General features: G+C 37.2%; 2 protein-coding genes across 3 annotated transcripts in view; one reads left to right on the top strand and one right to left on the bottom strand.

The window, feature by feature from the left end:
* The first annotated feature begins 1,715 nt into the window (after positions 1–1,715).
* On the top strand, positions 1,716–6,887 carry LOC140945920 (33 kDa inner dynein arm light chain, axonemal-like). Its single transcript, XM_073394985.1, has 9 exons — positions 1,716–1,890; positions 2,180–2,331; positions 2,822–2,903; positions 3,156–3,243; positions 4,048–4,105; positions 4,635–4,691; positions 5,701–5,764; positions 6,228–6,392; positions 6,461–6,887. The coding sequence occupies exons 1-9, from the start codon at positions 1,810–1,812 to the stop codon at positions 6,497–6,499; spliced, it is 786 nt and encodes a 261-aa protein (XP_073251086.1). The 5' UTR covers positions 1,716–1,809; the 3' UTR covers positions 6,500–6,887.
* An 820-nt stretch (positions 6,888–7,707) lies between these two features.
* The window catches only part of LOC140945902 (uncharacterized), an 11,896-nt gene continuing 7,352 nt past the window's right edge, over positions 7,708–12,251 (bottom strand). For both annotated transcript variants that reach the window (XM_073394968.1, XM_073394967.1), the window contains exons 3-6: positions 12,207–12,251; positions 11,113–11,785; positions 9,784–10,165; positions 7,708–8,853 (exon numbers count right to left, since the gene is read on the bottom strand). The exon at positions 12,207–12,251 is cut by the window's right edge and continues 35 nt beyond it. In XM_073394968.1, coding sequence (XP_073251069.1) covers positions 8,847–8,853; positions 9,784–10,165; positions 11,113–11,785; positions 12,207–12,251 — 1,107 coding nt within the window. In that variant the 3' untranslated portion in view covers positions 7,708–8,846. The remainder of the gene's footprint in view (positions 8,854–9,783; positions 10,166–11,112; positions 11,786–12,206) is intronic.

Here is a 12,251-nt window from a genome sequence, read left to right as displayed (position 1 = left end):
AAATTGAAGAACTGTTCGAGAACAATAGTTATTTTTCTAGTATATAATCATCTCTGGTCGGATGTTCAGGTGACGAGCCTTGTAAGGGCGAAAATCAAGGTAAAACTTCCCTCCCATTAGGTTTGAATTTCGGCGCGACCAAAGAAAGGAGTAATTTCATCCCAGGGGGAGGGTAAGGGTTGAGAAACATATAAAAGACGAATTGGTAGTAAGGCCCGGTTGTACAAAGTTTGTAAACCTACTCGCCATTATAGTGAGGATAATAAGGGACTTACATAGCAGAATTATTTATTGAAACGGCTTAATCCTGCGTAGTCGGCGGGTTTTTTCCGCGTTTTTTGTTCGTGTTTTGTCAAGAAAGAGGCTAAGCGAGAAAACGATGGAGGAGTAGGCGAGAGAGCGCCTGCATTCAACCCAGGATTCAACCCCCATAGGCGATTATCACCTCCTCCGGTCTCCTACAAAGATGGTTTTGCAAGCTTATTACGCAACGATCCTCTGATTACTGAGAAATAAATGAATAAATAATAAATAATTGATAAATTTGAAGATAAATAAATAAATGCGGAACAAATCCAAAAGTTTGTTTATCAGGAGCTCGGCTCCTGTTCCCCGGGGGGGGAGGGTACTCCCTTATATAAGCCATTTACTTAGGTATGTGCCGCAGGGTATGCACTTTGCCCATTTTGGTATAGCCTGGAATCGGGTATGGTTTTCGAGGGAACTACAGGAGTGTATGAGCGTATTTATCGTTTCAATTCCAAATAAATAAGAAAGAAAGAGTAATATGCAAATTCGACTGCTTTTGAAGAATGTTTTTGTTTGCGTTTTAATCTAAGTATTGCATTGATGGCGTTATTTTTGCTTAAAGGCCTAGCCCCGGTCAATAGAAGGATAGCGCTTTCTGATCGGATGAATCAGATATCCATCAGATATCCATCAGATAAGTATCAGGGAAACGAATTGCGCTATCCAGTGGATAGTGATCTATCCGATGGTTAAGTTTAACCCTAGAGTTAAGCCATAGTTTAAGCAAGGTTTTCTTGTCTACGAACATGCAACTTGAGCTTACAAAATACGGTTGGGCCTTTGCTCCAAGATACAGTAACGACACATAATGTTACCCTAAGCAATACATAGGAAGGCAAAATACCAAAAAGGAACAAAATATTAATCCTGGATTAGCGCTAATCGGCCTTTCAGGAACTGGACCCCGCTATCCCCCACCTTTCGAACAACTGGCGCCAGATCTGAAAACGGGTATGGATTTGAGAGGTCGGGACCCAGTTGTTCGAAAGGCGGTTAAAGCTTCTCCCTGGATAAATCTCTACCCAACAATTCCTCTTCTGAACGTCAGATTTCACGTGTACTTTCACGTGACTTTTGACGACCTTTGTTGTAAACAAACCCGTAAAGTTCGGACATCCGTCCCCTAATATTTATCCGCTGAATAGTAATGTCGGAACGTAATTTATCCGCTGGATAGCGTTTGAACAACCGGAGAGTGGTCTGAAAACGGGTGTGGAAAATGACAATTTTTGGTCTGAAACGGGGTCAGGAGTTGGAGAACCGGGCGGCACATCTCCACCAAGAATTCCCAGATCATCTCTTCCCCATCCCTACCCCCGCCCCCGAGCTCCTGTTTAAAAACTCGCGGCATGTAATGAGAAGGAGTGGGAACTAGTAGTTCCCAGGTTTTCTTTGTTGATCATCGTTCATGTAATATTTCCAAGGCAACAGAACTTTCGCCGCAAGTTTTTCGTCTTCTCCTCCGTCAGCTGCAAATATTCACTTGGGGAAACAAACAGAATGATTCCACCGAATACTTCGCTGGTAAAATATGACAATCCAGTTCTTGTAAGCAGGAACACAGACAAGAAATCACCAAGGGTAAGTTGATATCTTTCAAATATGGCGTCGTCACGCTGACCATTTGCATGTTGAGCAGTTTGTTTCCAAGTTGTTCCGCTTGAAATTTCGAGTTTTGCTGTCCTGAATATAATAAAGAATAGTGTTATTTTTACTCCTAAAGCTTTTAAGAAAGGTTACACACGGTTTTTTACTTGCTAATGAAGGTAAATACAACAAAAATTGTGAAGATATAATGTCAAAATGTGGTTTAGATGTAACTTTGTTAGCTTCAATAAATTGTTGAAGTAGACTTTCTTTCTGTCTGTAGGCTCGTTCCCTAAAAGTTAGCCAACAGCAGGGTTCAGGAAATGCTGGAGCAGGACCAGTTCCTCAGCCACCTCGAACCAATAAACTTCCACCAATGGATGCACAGAAAAATCAACAGACGGATGAGATACTCAATGCTATTTTGCCACCCAGGTTGGGCCTGACTAGTAATTTTAAAATAAGTATGATATCTTGAGTGCATCAGCTTGGTTCAAATAATCAATTGATACTCAAGGATAAACTTTTGTTAAGTTTATCTGAATACCTAGAATGGGAATGTGAATATGGGGATAAATACACTTACATAATGGAAACTGCAGAAATTGAAATGTAAATGAAAATAATTATGCCTCACGCAGTTGTAACAGCAATGTATTTTCTCAGGGATGGTTCAGGGAGGGAGGGGGGTTTCAAAAGGATTCAAATGAACAGATTCCACATGAACATTTTGGTACTCTCCTTTAACTAAGCTATGCATGAAGACTAATCACTGTACATTGGTAGCCTGTGAGCAAGCTCTTTAATCATGGCAAGCAAAGCAAAGTTTGTAGTGAACATAATTACACACGTGGCTTTTCATTAGGTTGTACTTTCAATGTCACCAAATACTTATTAGTAACTTTTTATTGCTATGTTATGACAGAGAGTGGACAGAAAATGGACAGTTATGGGTACAACAGGTGTCTAGCACTCCAGCCACAAGATTAGATGTTGTCAATCTGCAGGTACATACACATACTCTTACTCTTATAAAATTCATGAAGGACGTTGGAAATTTAACTCTTTTAAAGTAATGCAATATTATTGTTGTAATTCTGACACTTACACTTTGACCTCAATTTGGGTATTGCACCTTTAACAAGAAAGTTTTGCCAAACTTTGTCTTGTTTTTTTTTTCCCTCAGTAATATTATATTGCATGGTATTATGAAATAATTTTAATTTCAGCTTATGTCAGTGTAAACTTACTGTATTTAGGAGCAACTTGACATGCGTCTTCAACAGCGACAAGCAAGGGAAACAGGAATCTGTCCTGTTAGGAGAGAGCTTTACTCACAATGCTTTGGTGAGCTTTTATGTTTAAAATTGTTTTACGCTGTAAAAAATGTTATTTTATAGTGTGTCAAATTTGTCACAGTCAAGTCTTTCTATCATAAGACTGAAGGCTGGCACCGCAAAAGAACCGAAGTGTCTGCATGATGGCCTATAGGAGATCACTAGAATGAATGTCACTCCACAGTCAAAGAAAATTATTTAAGAATAGCCAGGTTCAACTCTAGCTGTCTGCTATGGGATGGTGTCCAACTACATGATTGTACTGTATAAGCTTTCTTATTATTATGGACACCTAAGGGACAGAACCTTGTGTCCCCTTTTTAGAGCTGACAATCCGTATTAGATACTGAGGAACCTATCAAGTATGCAAGGATATGCAGTAAAATTGTGGAGTTATCCCTAAGCAATTTTTTTAGTAATTGTAGTAGAAGCTACAATCCTGGACAAAAGTCCTTGGGACAGTACTGCAATATCCTATTTTTCTGTTATTTCTCGATCCCTCTTAAAACAGTGCATCATTTTCGAAATTTTTTTGCAGTTCTCCCTCCCCCTACCCTATACAAAGTTGAAACGCGGAAAAAATTCTGGATACATGCGTCCAACATTGTTTGTGGGGTGAGGGGAGGGGTTGGACCTGTGTGAATTGGAAAACTCCCCAGAAACACAAAAGTGTCCCAAGACTTTTGTCCATGATTGTAGTTACTATGTCTGCAACTCTTAAATTCATAATATTATTATTAAGAGTATTGACATGTATAGTCTATGCATAGAGAGGTACTTTAATAGACCATGTCTTGTATTTTATCCATTTTAGATGAGCTGATTCGCCAGGTGACAATTAACTGTGCAGAGCGTGGCCTTCTGTTGCTGAGGTATGTTAACTTTATGCATATTAAATTTTGCACTGTTCTGAAAAATTGAATGAAGTCCTTTTTGTCGACTAAAGTTCAACATATTTTGGTTTGAAGATTCTTCGGTGTCAAGTTAGAATAGAATATAATATAATGTATAAGAAGAGATGTGATCTTTCAATATAAATTATAAGCTGGCCTTTATATCAGGCTGATATCTGGTTGATTGCTGTGAGTCCCAAGGTTAGCAGCACACTAATCTTTAGGTGTCCTGTGGTTTCTTAGGTAGTTCCTGCCATTATTTAGGTATTACATAATACAATCTGAATAAATTTAATTTATAATTTTTGTCAGGATGATTTTTAGCAATTATGTTTGCCATCAATGCCATCATAACTCAATTTGAACAGCTGGGAAGTTCTATTGGTTCTAATTTCCTTTTGTTTCAACCCATGGAAGTATCTGTTCCTAGTAGCTGGGAGTATTGTAAGGCTCCAGCCCTTAGTGACGGTAACCTGTCAATGTAATCAATTTTTTGTTTTTGCTGCAGAGTGCGTGATGAGATAAGAATGACCATTGCTGCTTACCAGACTTTGTATGAGAGCAGGTGGGTGCAGACTTATAAAGCTTTTATCCCTTATGGTGGCAAGTTGAACAAAATGCAAATAAAAAAACAATTCCTTCTCTCTTTCTTTTTTTTTTAATCCTAAGAAGTTGGTTCTAATTGCAAAAGCTTTACCGTTTCAACAGATTTAAAATTTACAGTAGCGTGACAAAATAAAAATCTTTCCATAATGTGATTAAGGACAGAAGGGTTAATACCTGTAGTGAATAGTGGAAGGTGATATGTAGCTTATGACTTATTTCACATTTCTCATTTTCTAAAAAGTAGCTGTTTAATACCTGAAGGGTTTACGGGGCTGTCATTAAGATGTGGGGGCTGGGGAACCAAACGAAATCCCTAGCTGTTTGATTCCCCACATACGTGTTTCATTTACCCAGCAACTTGAAATCTTAGTAGTAGAGTGACAAAAATCAATAATAATCTTTCCATAATGTGATTTAGGACAGAAGGGTTAATACCTGTAGTGAATAGTGGAAGTTGATATGTAACACAATATGAGTTATTTCACATTAATTCTCATTTTCTAAAAAGCAGCTGTTTAATACTAGAAGGGTTGACAGGGCTGTCATTCAAGAGGCGGGGACTGGGGATTTCCCTCGGGTACTATGAATGTAGTTCCCAGCTACTTTCACTGGAAAATAGAAGAAACATGGAACCAAACGAAATCCCTAGCTGTTTGATTCCCCGCCTACTTGTTGTATTTACCCAGCAACTTGAATCTTAGTATAGTGACAACCCTGGGTTTAATTAAAATAATAATAATAACATAGGAAAAAATTTAAGTGTTAAGTGCCTAAGGCTTAAATATACCATGAGGTTTTTGAGTTAGACCCCGAACACTGACTCTAACTACATTAATGTAAGTGTTGTCAAACCAAGCAGTCAGGACCAGTGTACCTGTAGTTAAACATTTCTGTTTGGGTTTCCTGTGGTTGGTTTTAAAGGGGTTTAATGAGCTGGTAGATCACGTTTACTATTCATTTTCTTGCAGTGTTGCATTTGGCATGAGGAAAGCTCTTCAAGCAGAGCAAGGGAAAGCAGATATGGAAAGAAAGGTTTGTCAAAGAGTGCTAAACTAGTACTACATAATTTTTTAACACTACAAATAACAATGCCGTTTGAAACTACAATGAAAATGCGCCCGTCAGTTTTGGTTGCACGTGAAATATATAAATGCCTCTTCGAAAATACCATGATATTCTCAAATTACCTTTTGGCTGTAAACTTGATGCTCTCATTATTTTATTTCCACAAACTGCGCATGCAAGTGCCAATTTCCAGAAATACGCTCAAGTATTTAACAAGTATTTATTTGGACAAACTGAAGCATTACATCACTTGCAAATCGTACACAAAAGTTTTAACTTTTTGAATTAAAATTCAAAAGTAAAGTTTACATGAAGCACTCACCAAACGGCAACATTTAAGAATATTATGGTATTTTTGTAAGTGGCCTATAACATTCAATGAACCCTTAAAATAATAAACAAATAACTAAATAATTCTATTTACCCATAGATTCAAGAACTTGAAGGTGACAAAAGAGACCTTGAAAGGCAAGTCAATGAACTGAAAGCCAAGTGTGATGCTATTGAGAAACGTGAGGCTGAAAGAAGGGCAGTAGACGAGAAGAAACATGCGGAGGAAATTACGTTCTTAAAGAAGAACAACCAACAGCTTAAGGTACCATCAACACTGTGAATCCCATACATCCATATGTCGCCCGCAATAAACTTACTTTTTTCTTTCAGACCCAGCTGGAAGGCATCATTGCTCCAACAAAGAAGTAACTTTCAATGTACCAACAACATGAATTATTTTGATGAAGTTGGTTGTGTAAATTTTTGGAAACAACAGTTGTTTCCTGTTCTGTTGTTGCAGCTGTTATTTACCCGTGCACATGTATACAGTATACAGTAGTGGCGCTGTGCTTTCTGTGTAATTTGTATCCATTTCATCCTTTTAGACTATTAAGACCATGCTTTTGTTGTTCTTCAATAATTGTATTTTCTTGCAATTGTATTTTCTTGCAAAGTAATTGGAACTTATAAAATGGGTATATTGAGATTCTTTAAGGTTGTTTTGCTGTAGATATGAGTAACCTTGCTGTAACTGATCTTAGATTTTTTGGCTGGACGATAAATAAACTTACAGTTGTTGTAAGTATGTAATAAATCTGCTAAAGCGTGCTGATTTTTACTTCAAATAGCCTGCGCGACAGGCGTTATTTTTTTGCGTTTTTCAGGAGAGCAAAGGCGCGCGTGTCTGGCGCCTCTCGTTCGCTTCACGCTTGCCTTTGCTCTCCTAAATTTAAACGCAAAGAAGATAACGCTTGTTATGCAGCCCAGCCTCAAAGAGCAAAATTACCGTGATTTGCATTCTTCAATGATTTTATGAGTCCTTAAAATCCCTTTGACTCACGGGAGGGTTGTTTTGCCGAACACCGAGTGCCAAATATCTCTGAAGTTAAATGATTATGCTGTTTAGAAACTGAGTGAGTCAAGTTCGTTTTTATGGTCGTTGTTTAGGGCGAACTAAACTTGAACTTGAGCCAGAGATGAAACACATGCGGTCATAAACATTGTGAGCTTACGCATTTTTATAAAAACTTGACGTTTCGTATGTTGTTCAACGTACATTTTCAAAAGAACATTCACTATCGGCAAGATAAAAGAAACATTGATTATACAAGATCTTAAACCAGCCTTTAATGACTACCTCCCCTTAAAGGGCAAATTAAGTCACCCGCGTGTAGCTTAATGTCACATCACGCAACACTCCTCTTCTCTTGGAAGAAGCGTTGCGTGTCGAGACAAAAACGGCTGCGTGGAAAACTACCCGCGCGATAGACGATTTAAAAAGACAGAGTAGGGGACTTCTCGGAAATTCCAAGATAGAAACGATAAGGCGGTTTGCGGAATATGCAAACCCTTGTCAGAGAACCCTCAACAGTAATATTGGGGGTACGGTAGTTTCGGATAAGTTCAACAAAAAACGCTTTCCTTGATGACTTGTTGCACTTTTAATTTTCTAGCACACAATTACAGTTTTAATCTATTAAATTAATAAATAATAAATAAATAATACGTCTATTTCTTAATATGTACACGTTAATTTTAACTTTCTGTCTTTCTTGTCCAAATTCACTGCCGTGCATGACTGAAAAACAAAATGCCATTTTGAAGGGCGAAAAAGAAAAAGAAAGAATTAAGGGGGACGGACAGAAAGACATCTTTTACTTGGTTGTTTATATCTCCTGTTACAAATTCAACCTCTAACTGTAATATAAACACTCTGTTGGAATTTATATCAATTACCTGATATTTGATAATACCAATTTTATTTTAACACATTACATGTACTTGCCAGACCTCAGACAAGATAGTTTTCAAAAAGGCAAACAATGCCATAATAAATTGTTACACTTCACCCTTACCCTTAATATTAAATAATGTAAGTTTTCATTCACACAAAACTACAAATAAAAATTATCAATGACACACTTTAACATTTCACCTTGAATGCACAACAATTTAAACTGGAAACAAACACTATCAAGAATAAACAAACATGCAGGCAAAACATACTTTACTCACTTAATAAGCAACAAAGTTAATGAAAAAGAATTTCTTAATTTCACTGAGCTAAGCTTGACGTGAAAGTGATGAATGTAGATGCATGCACCTTCTTGCAAATGATGTCAGGAATTGTTTATTACAAAATGAGCAGTAAAAAAAGGGCATCAGTTCGCTGCCAATATTTGTACGATCTTAGAAAATGTAATAATAGTGTACGGTAAATGTGGTTTCACTCCAGCCTAATTATCAATTCTAGAATTACAGCCAAACAGTTGATACACCACCCTTTCTTTCACATTAAATTTAAACAAATGAGACCAAAAACAACTGCTTTGTAAAAAAAAAAAAAACAGAGAGATAAAGAGAGGGAAAAACCCAAAGAAATACAGAAATGAGAAATTGTTCATTATGCCAACAGTAGCATCAACTTTAAATTAGAGACTACTGTAATACGAAAAGTGAACTGCCACAAACATTATGGTAAAGCGAGTGGCCTTGAATTGCACAAAGGAGAGTCCCATTAGTTTCCAGCAACTTTAAATGGCATTCTCTCTGTCAATCAGCATCTGAAAAATCAAAAAAAAAAAAACATTGACTGTCTGTCTCTGGTTAGTCAATATTATCATGAAGTCTGAACTCAGTAAAAAGAAATGATATCTTGTGCACATAAAGAAACAAAAATAGTGGTATCATGTACACAACTACCCTATTTACTCAAAAAAGCACCACGGCACTTATTAAGCTTTTCACGCTTTGAATGCGGCACTTATTCAAGGGCAGTGTTTAGTTGAGATTAATTGGAGGCGACAAAAAATTGTATTCACTACAGCATTAATATTTTCCGTAACAGAATAAACATCTTTTGATTTTGATTATATCAAGGCTGCGATGCTTATTTGGTTGCAGTGCTTATTAACTTTTTTTCTGAATGCAGCACTTATTCGAGGGTGGCACTTCATCAAGGACAGCGCTTACTAAAATAAACAAGGTATATGTATGTTGTAATTAATTTTTTATTTCAGTTAATTTTTGTTTTTTCAATATTCATTATCACTGTTATTGCTCTCAGCTCTGGCTGTTTGCATGCCGACATATATTCCAAGGAAGCAAGTCATGACAAATGACCAAGGATCACTTGGGGACTCTCCAGGAAATTTAGAAATCAAGCACCTTCTCTCAGAATCCTCGCTGTTTGTTATCGTTATGGTAATCATTATTGCCATTGTTATTTTTATCATTATCATTGTTATAACCGCTATTATTATCATCACCATTATCATCATCATCATCATCATCACCATCATTATCATCATCATCATCATTATTATTATTACTATTACTAATTTTTGTCTTGACCTGTTCTATTATTTTGGAAGTTCCAAATTTTCCATTACATTATTTTTTAGATTTTCTTTATATTTTTTCACCCCATTATTGTCATTTTTCTCCGATTCATTTTCCAAACCACAAATCCCCTAAGCATAAAGAGAACTTACGGAGATATTTTAAGCTTGGCTGGTGGATCTCCCTTGCATCCTGCCACTTTCCATTTATGATATTCTTGAAGTTTCTTGTTCGTGCTGGCATCACTAGCTGTTCTTCTAGTTGTTTTAAGTGGTGAACTGTCTTGAGTAACCAGAACACTGGATGACCTTCTAGAATCAGGTCTGCTTTTAGTGGAATTGCTTGTAGAATCATTATTTATGTGAATATTACTGCTTGCCCCCTCTGCTGATGGTGATTCACTGGGAATGCGCACTCCATTCTGTTCTAAGTAATCCTCATTGTTTGCAGTATTTTCAGCTCCCTTTATAGAAGAGTCCTTTGAAAGCTTTCGAACATCATTTGGTGAAGGAGGCACACTAGACAATTCCTCCCCTAGAAAGAGATATAATTTAAAAGTTATACCAGACAACAAAAAAACTGATAACTTATAATTATAGATGAGATTCAAGTACAATGTACAGCTGTATGTCTCACACCTGGAAACTTTGCTCATGTCATTAAAAAACACTTAGTACAATGGCGTAGCCTATGAAAGAACTTCACTTGCGACAGTCTTCAACTCCTAGACTAGCAATTGAAAGTACATTCATTTGAACCTCCACATCAAGCAGACACTCTCTGTTAGGCAAACACGTCAAAAGCATCAGTAAATTGAAACATTTTCTTTCTATCTTCAATTAGGATCTTCAAGCTAGTCAGCTGAAAGCTGTATTATTTTTAACTTAACGGAGACTGACATTGGGTTCCATGTATTATGTAGGTTTTGCCGCAGTGAAATTTAAAAACTACTTGAGTTAAATAACTACTGGGCTGCAGCAGTGTTATTGTGAGGTTTCATAATAGTAGTATGTTTTCAAATGTGGCTAAACACAAAATTATTTAGGTAAGGTAAAAGATGAGACAGTGCATGCCAGCCATCTTGTATGCATGGTAGACCTAGGGCAATTGGGAGGTGACAGTAATTTTTTAATTTTGCTCACATTGCTGTCATGTGCAGTTGTTCAAGCCATTTTGTTTCCCAATCCCTCCCTCCCTGAGGATAAGTCTTGGTAATTAAGTATCTACGAAACTCTCTGCTGAGGTTCTCAGTGTGATGGTGCCTGGTGGTTGCTACTCGGTTGTCATGGTTACATTAAGCACTCCATAACACTCCCTCAGTTTGTCCACACACCATCCCACAACAATCTTTTAGAAATGGGTTAAATACCTTCCAAAAATAAAAGTAAAATCTTCTTTACAATCTTTTTTCCCTTTGAACTATTTCACTGCTTAAAATAATATTTTATTTTTGTCAGTTATTATAAGGTACCTACATGTACCTGTTGACACATTGATGATGCTGTCTGGAGTAAAAGTCCACATGTCCTGATCTCTTCTATTATTTACTTTTCTAGCTATGCCTTCAATATCTCCACCACATTTGTTCTTACTAGACTGTGAAAGGTCTCCATCAGGTTCGTCAAAACTTTCCCACTTGCCAACACTGTTCAAGGCAGACTCACTTGCCCTTCTGTCAAAAACCTCATGCTCATCAAGGTTATTTATATCACTGAAGTTATTAGCTCGCTTCAAGCCACCCAATCCATTATACTCTTTTTCTGCTAAGTGTGGAACATCATAGTCTGAAAAACTGGAATTACCAATGAACACGGCGCCAAAGTCCTCAACATGCGAACTGCCACGTGAGGTTAAGTCACTAAGATGCCGCCGAGGCTGCTTACGGACTCGCCTTACAGGCATGTCATCAACATAACCAGACTCAACCAAGCCATATTCAAGATGTTCAAGCGGGTCATTACTGGACGTATCACCAACCGCACCTAGCGCATGGAGGTCATCCTGTTCTTTCCCAACTGCACAGTCTAGTTCTAGAGCCAGACGGTCTCTTTCTGCCTGTAGAGAGGCAATTGTTGCCTCTGCATCTACCAGCTGCCATTCTAAGCTTGATAACTGCTTGTCTTTTTCCAGCAATTTTAACTGCAGTGCGTCCACCTGCCAATTTGAAAGGTCATCAATTGTTTGAATCACATTTGGAAAAGTTAGCTATCACTCCAAGCAAATAAAATATTGGAGCAGAACAAAAACAGGTCGCACTCCATACAAAGCTGCACAATAGCAATAATCTGACAAACTTTATTTTGACCAAAAACTTAAACAAAGAAAATACAATAAGAAAGAGTAAGACTAATAAAAATTGTGTCATAGGACTACTAAAACCTTCAATTTTGTATCCTTTCACCATGCATGATTCTTACAGTTTTTAGCATTTTTGACTAGCTGAGAATAAAACTTCTGTAGAACATTTGTCAAGATGTCAAGTGACCAGAAAATTAACGTTCTCCAGAATTTTTTTTCTTTTTCTCCAAAGTGACTGTATATTGCTCCCATTTTCCATGGAATTTCTTTTAGTTACCTTAGCCTCTGCCTCTACTTTTTCTTGGTACAGTTTCTCAGAATC

Source organism: Porites lutea, chromosome 8 (genome assembly GCF_958299795.1).
Source record: "Porites lutea chromosome 8, jaPorLute2.1, whole genome shotgun sequence".
Taxonomy (NCBI): Eukaryota; Metazoa; Cnidaria; class Anthozoa; order Scleractinia; family Poritidae; genus Porites; species Porites lutea.
Note: the sequence above shows the minus strand (reverse complement) of the source record. Positions and strands in the feature narration are given on the sequence as shown.

Excerpts from the sequence above, each read along its gene's own strand:
- LOC140945920 (XM_073394985.1), top strand. The coding sequence starts at position 1,810 with ATGATTCCACCGAATACTTCGCTGGTAAAATATGACAATCCAGTTCTT. Across the intron at positions 4,106-4,634 it reads CGTGGCCTTCTGTTGCTGAG|AGTGCGTGATGAGATAAGAA; the intron begins GTATGTTAACTT and ends TTTTTGCTGCAG. Across the intron at positions 5,765-6,227 it reads AAGCAGATATGGAAAGAAAG|ATTCAAGAACTTGAAGGTGA; the intron begins GTTTGTCAAAGA and ends ATTTACCCATAG.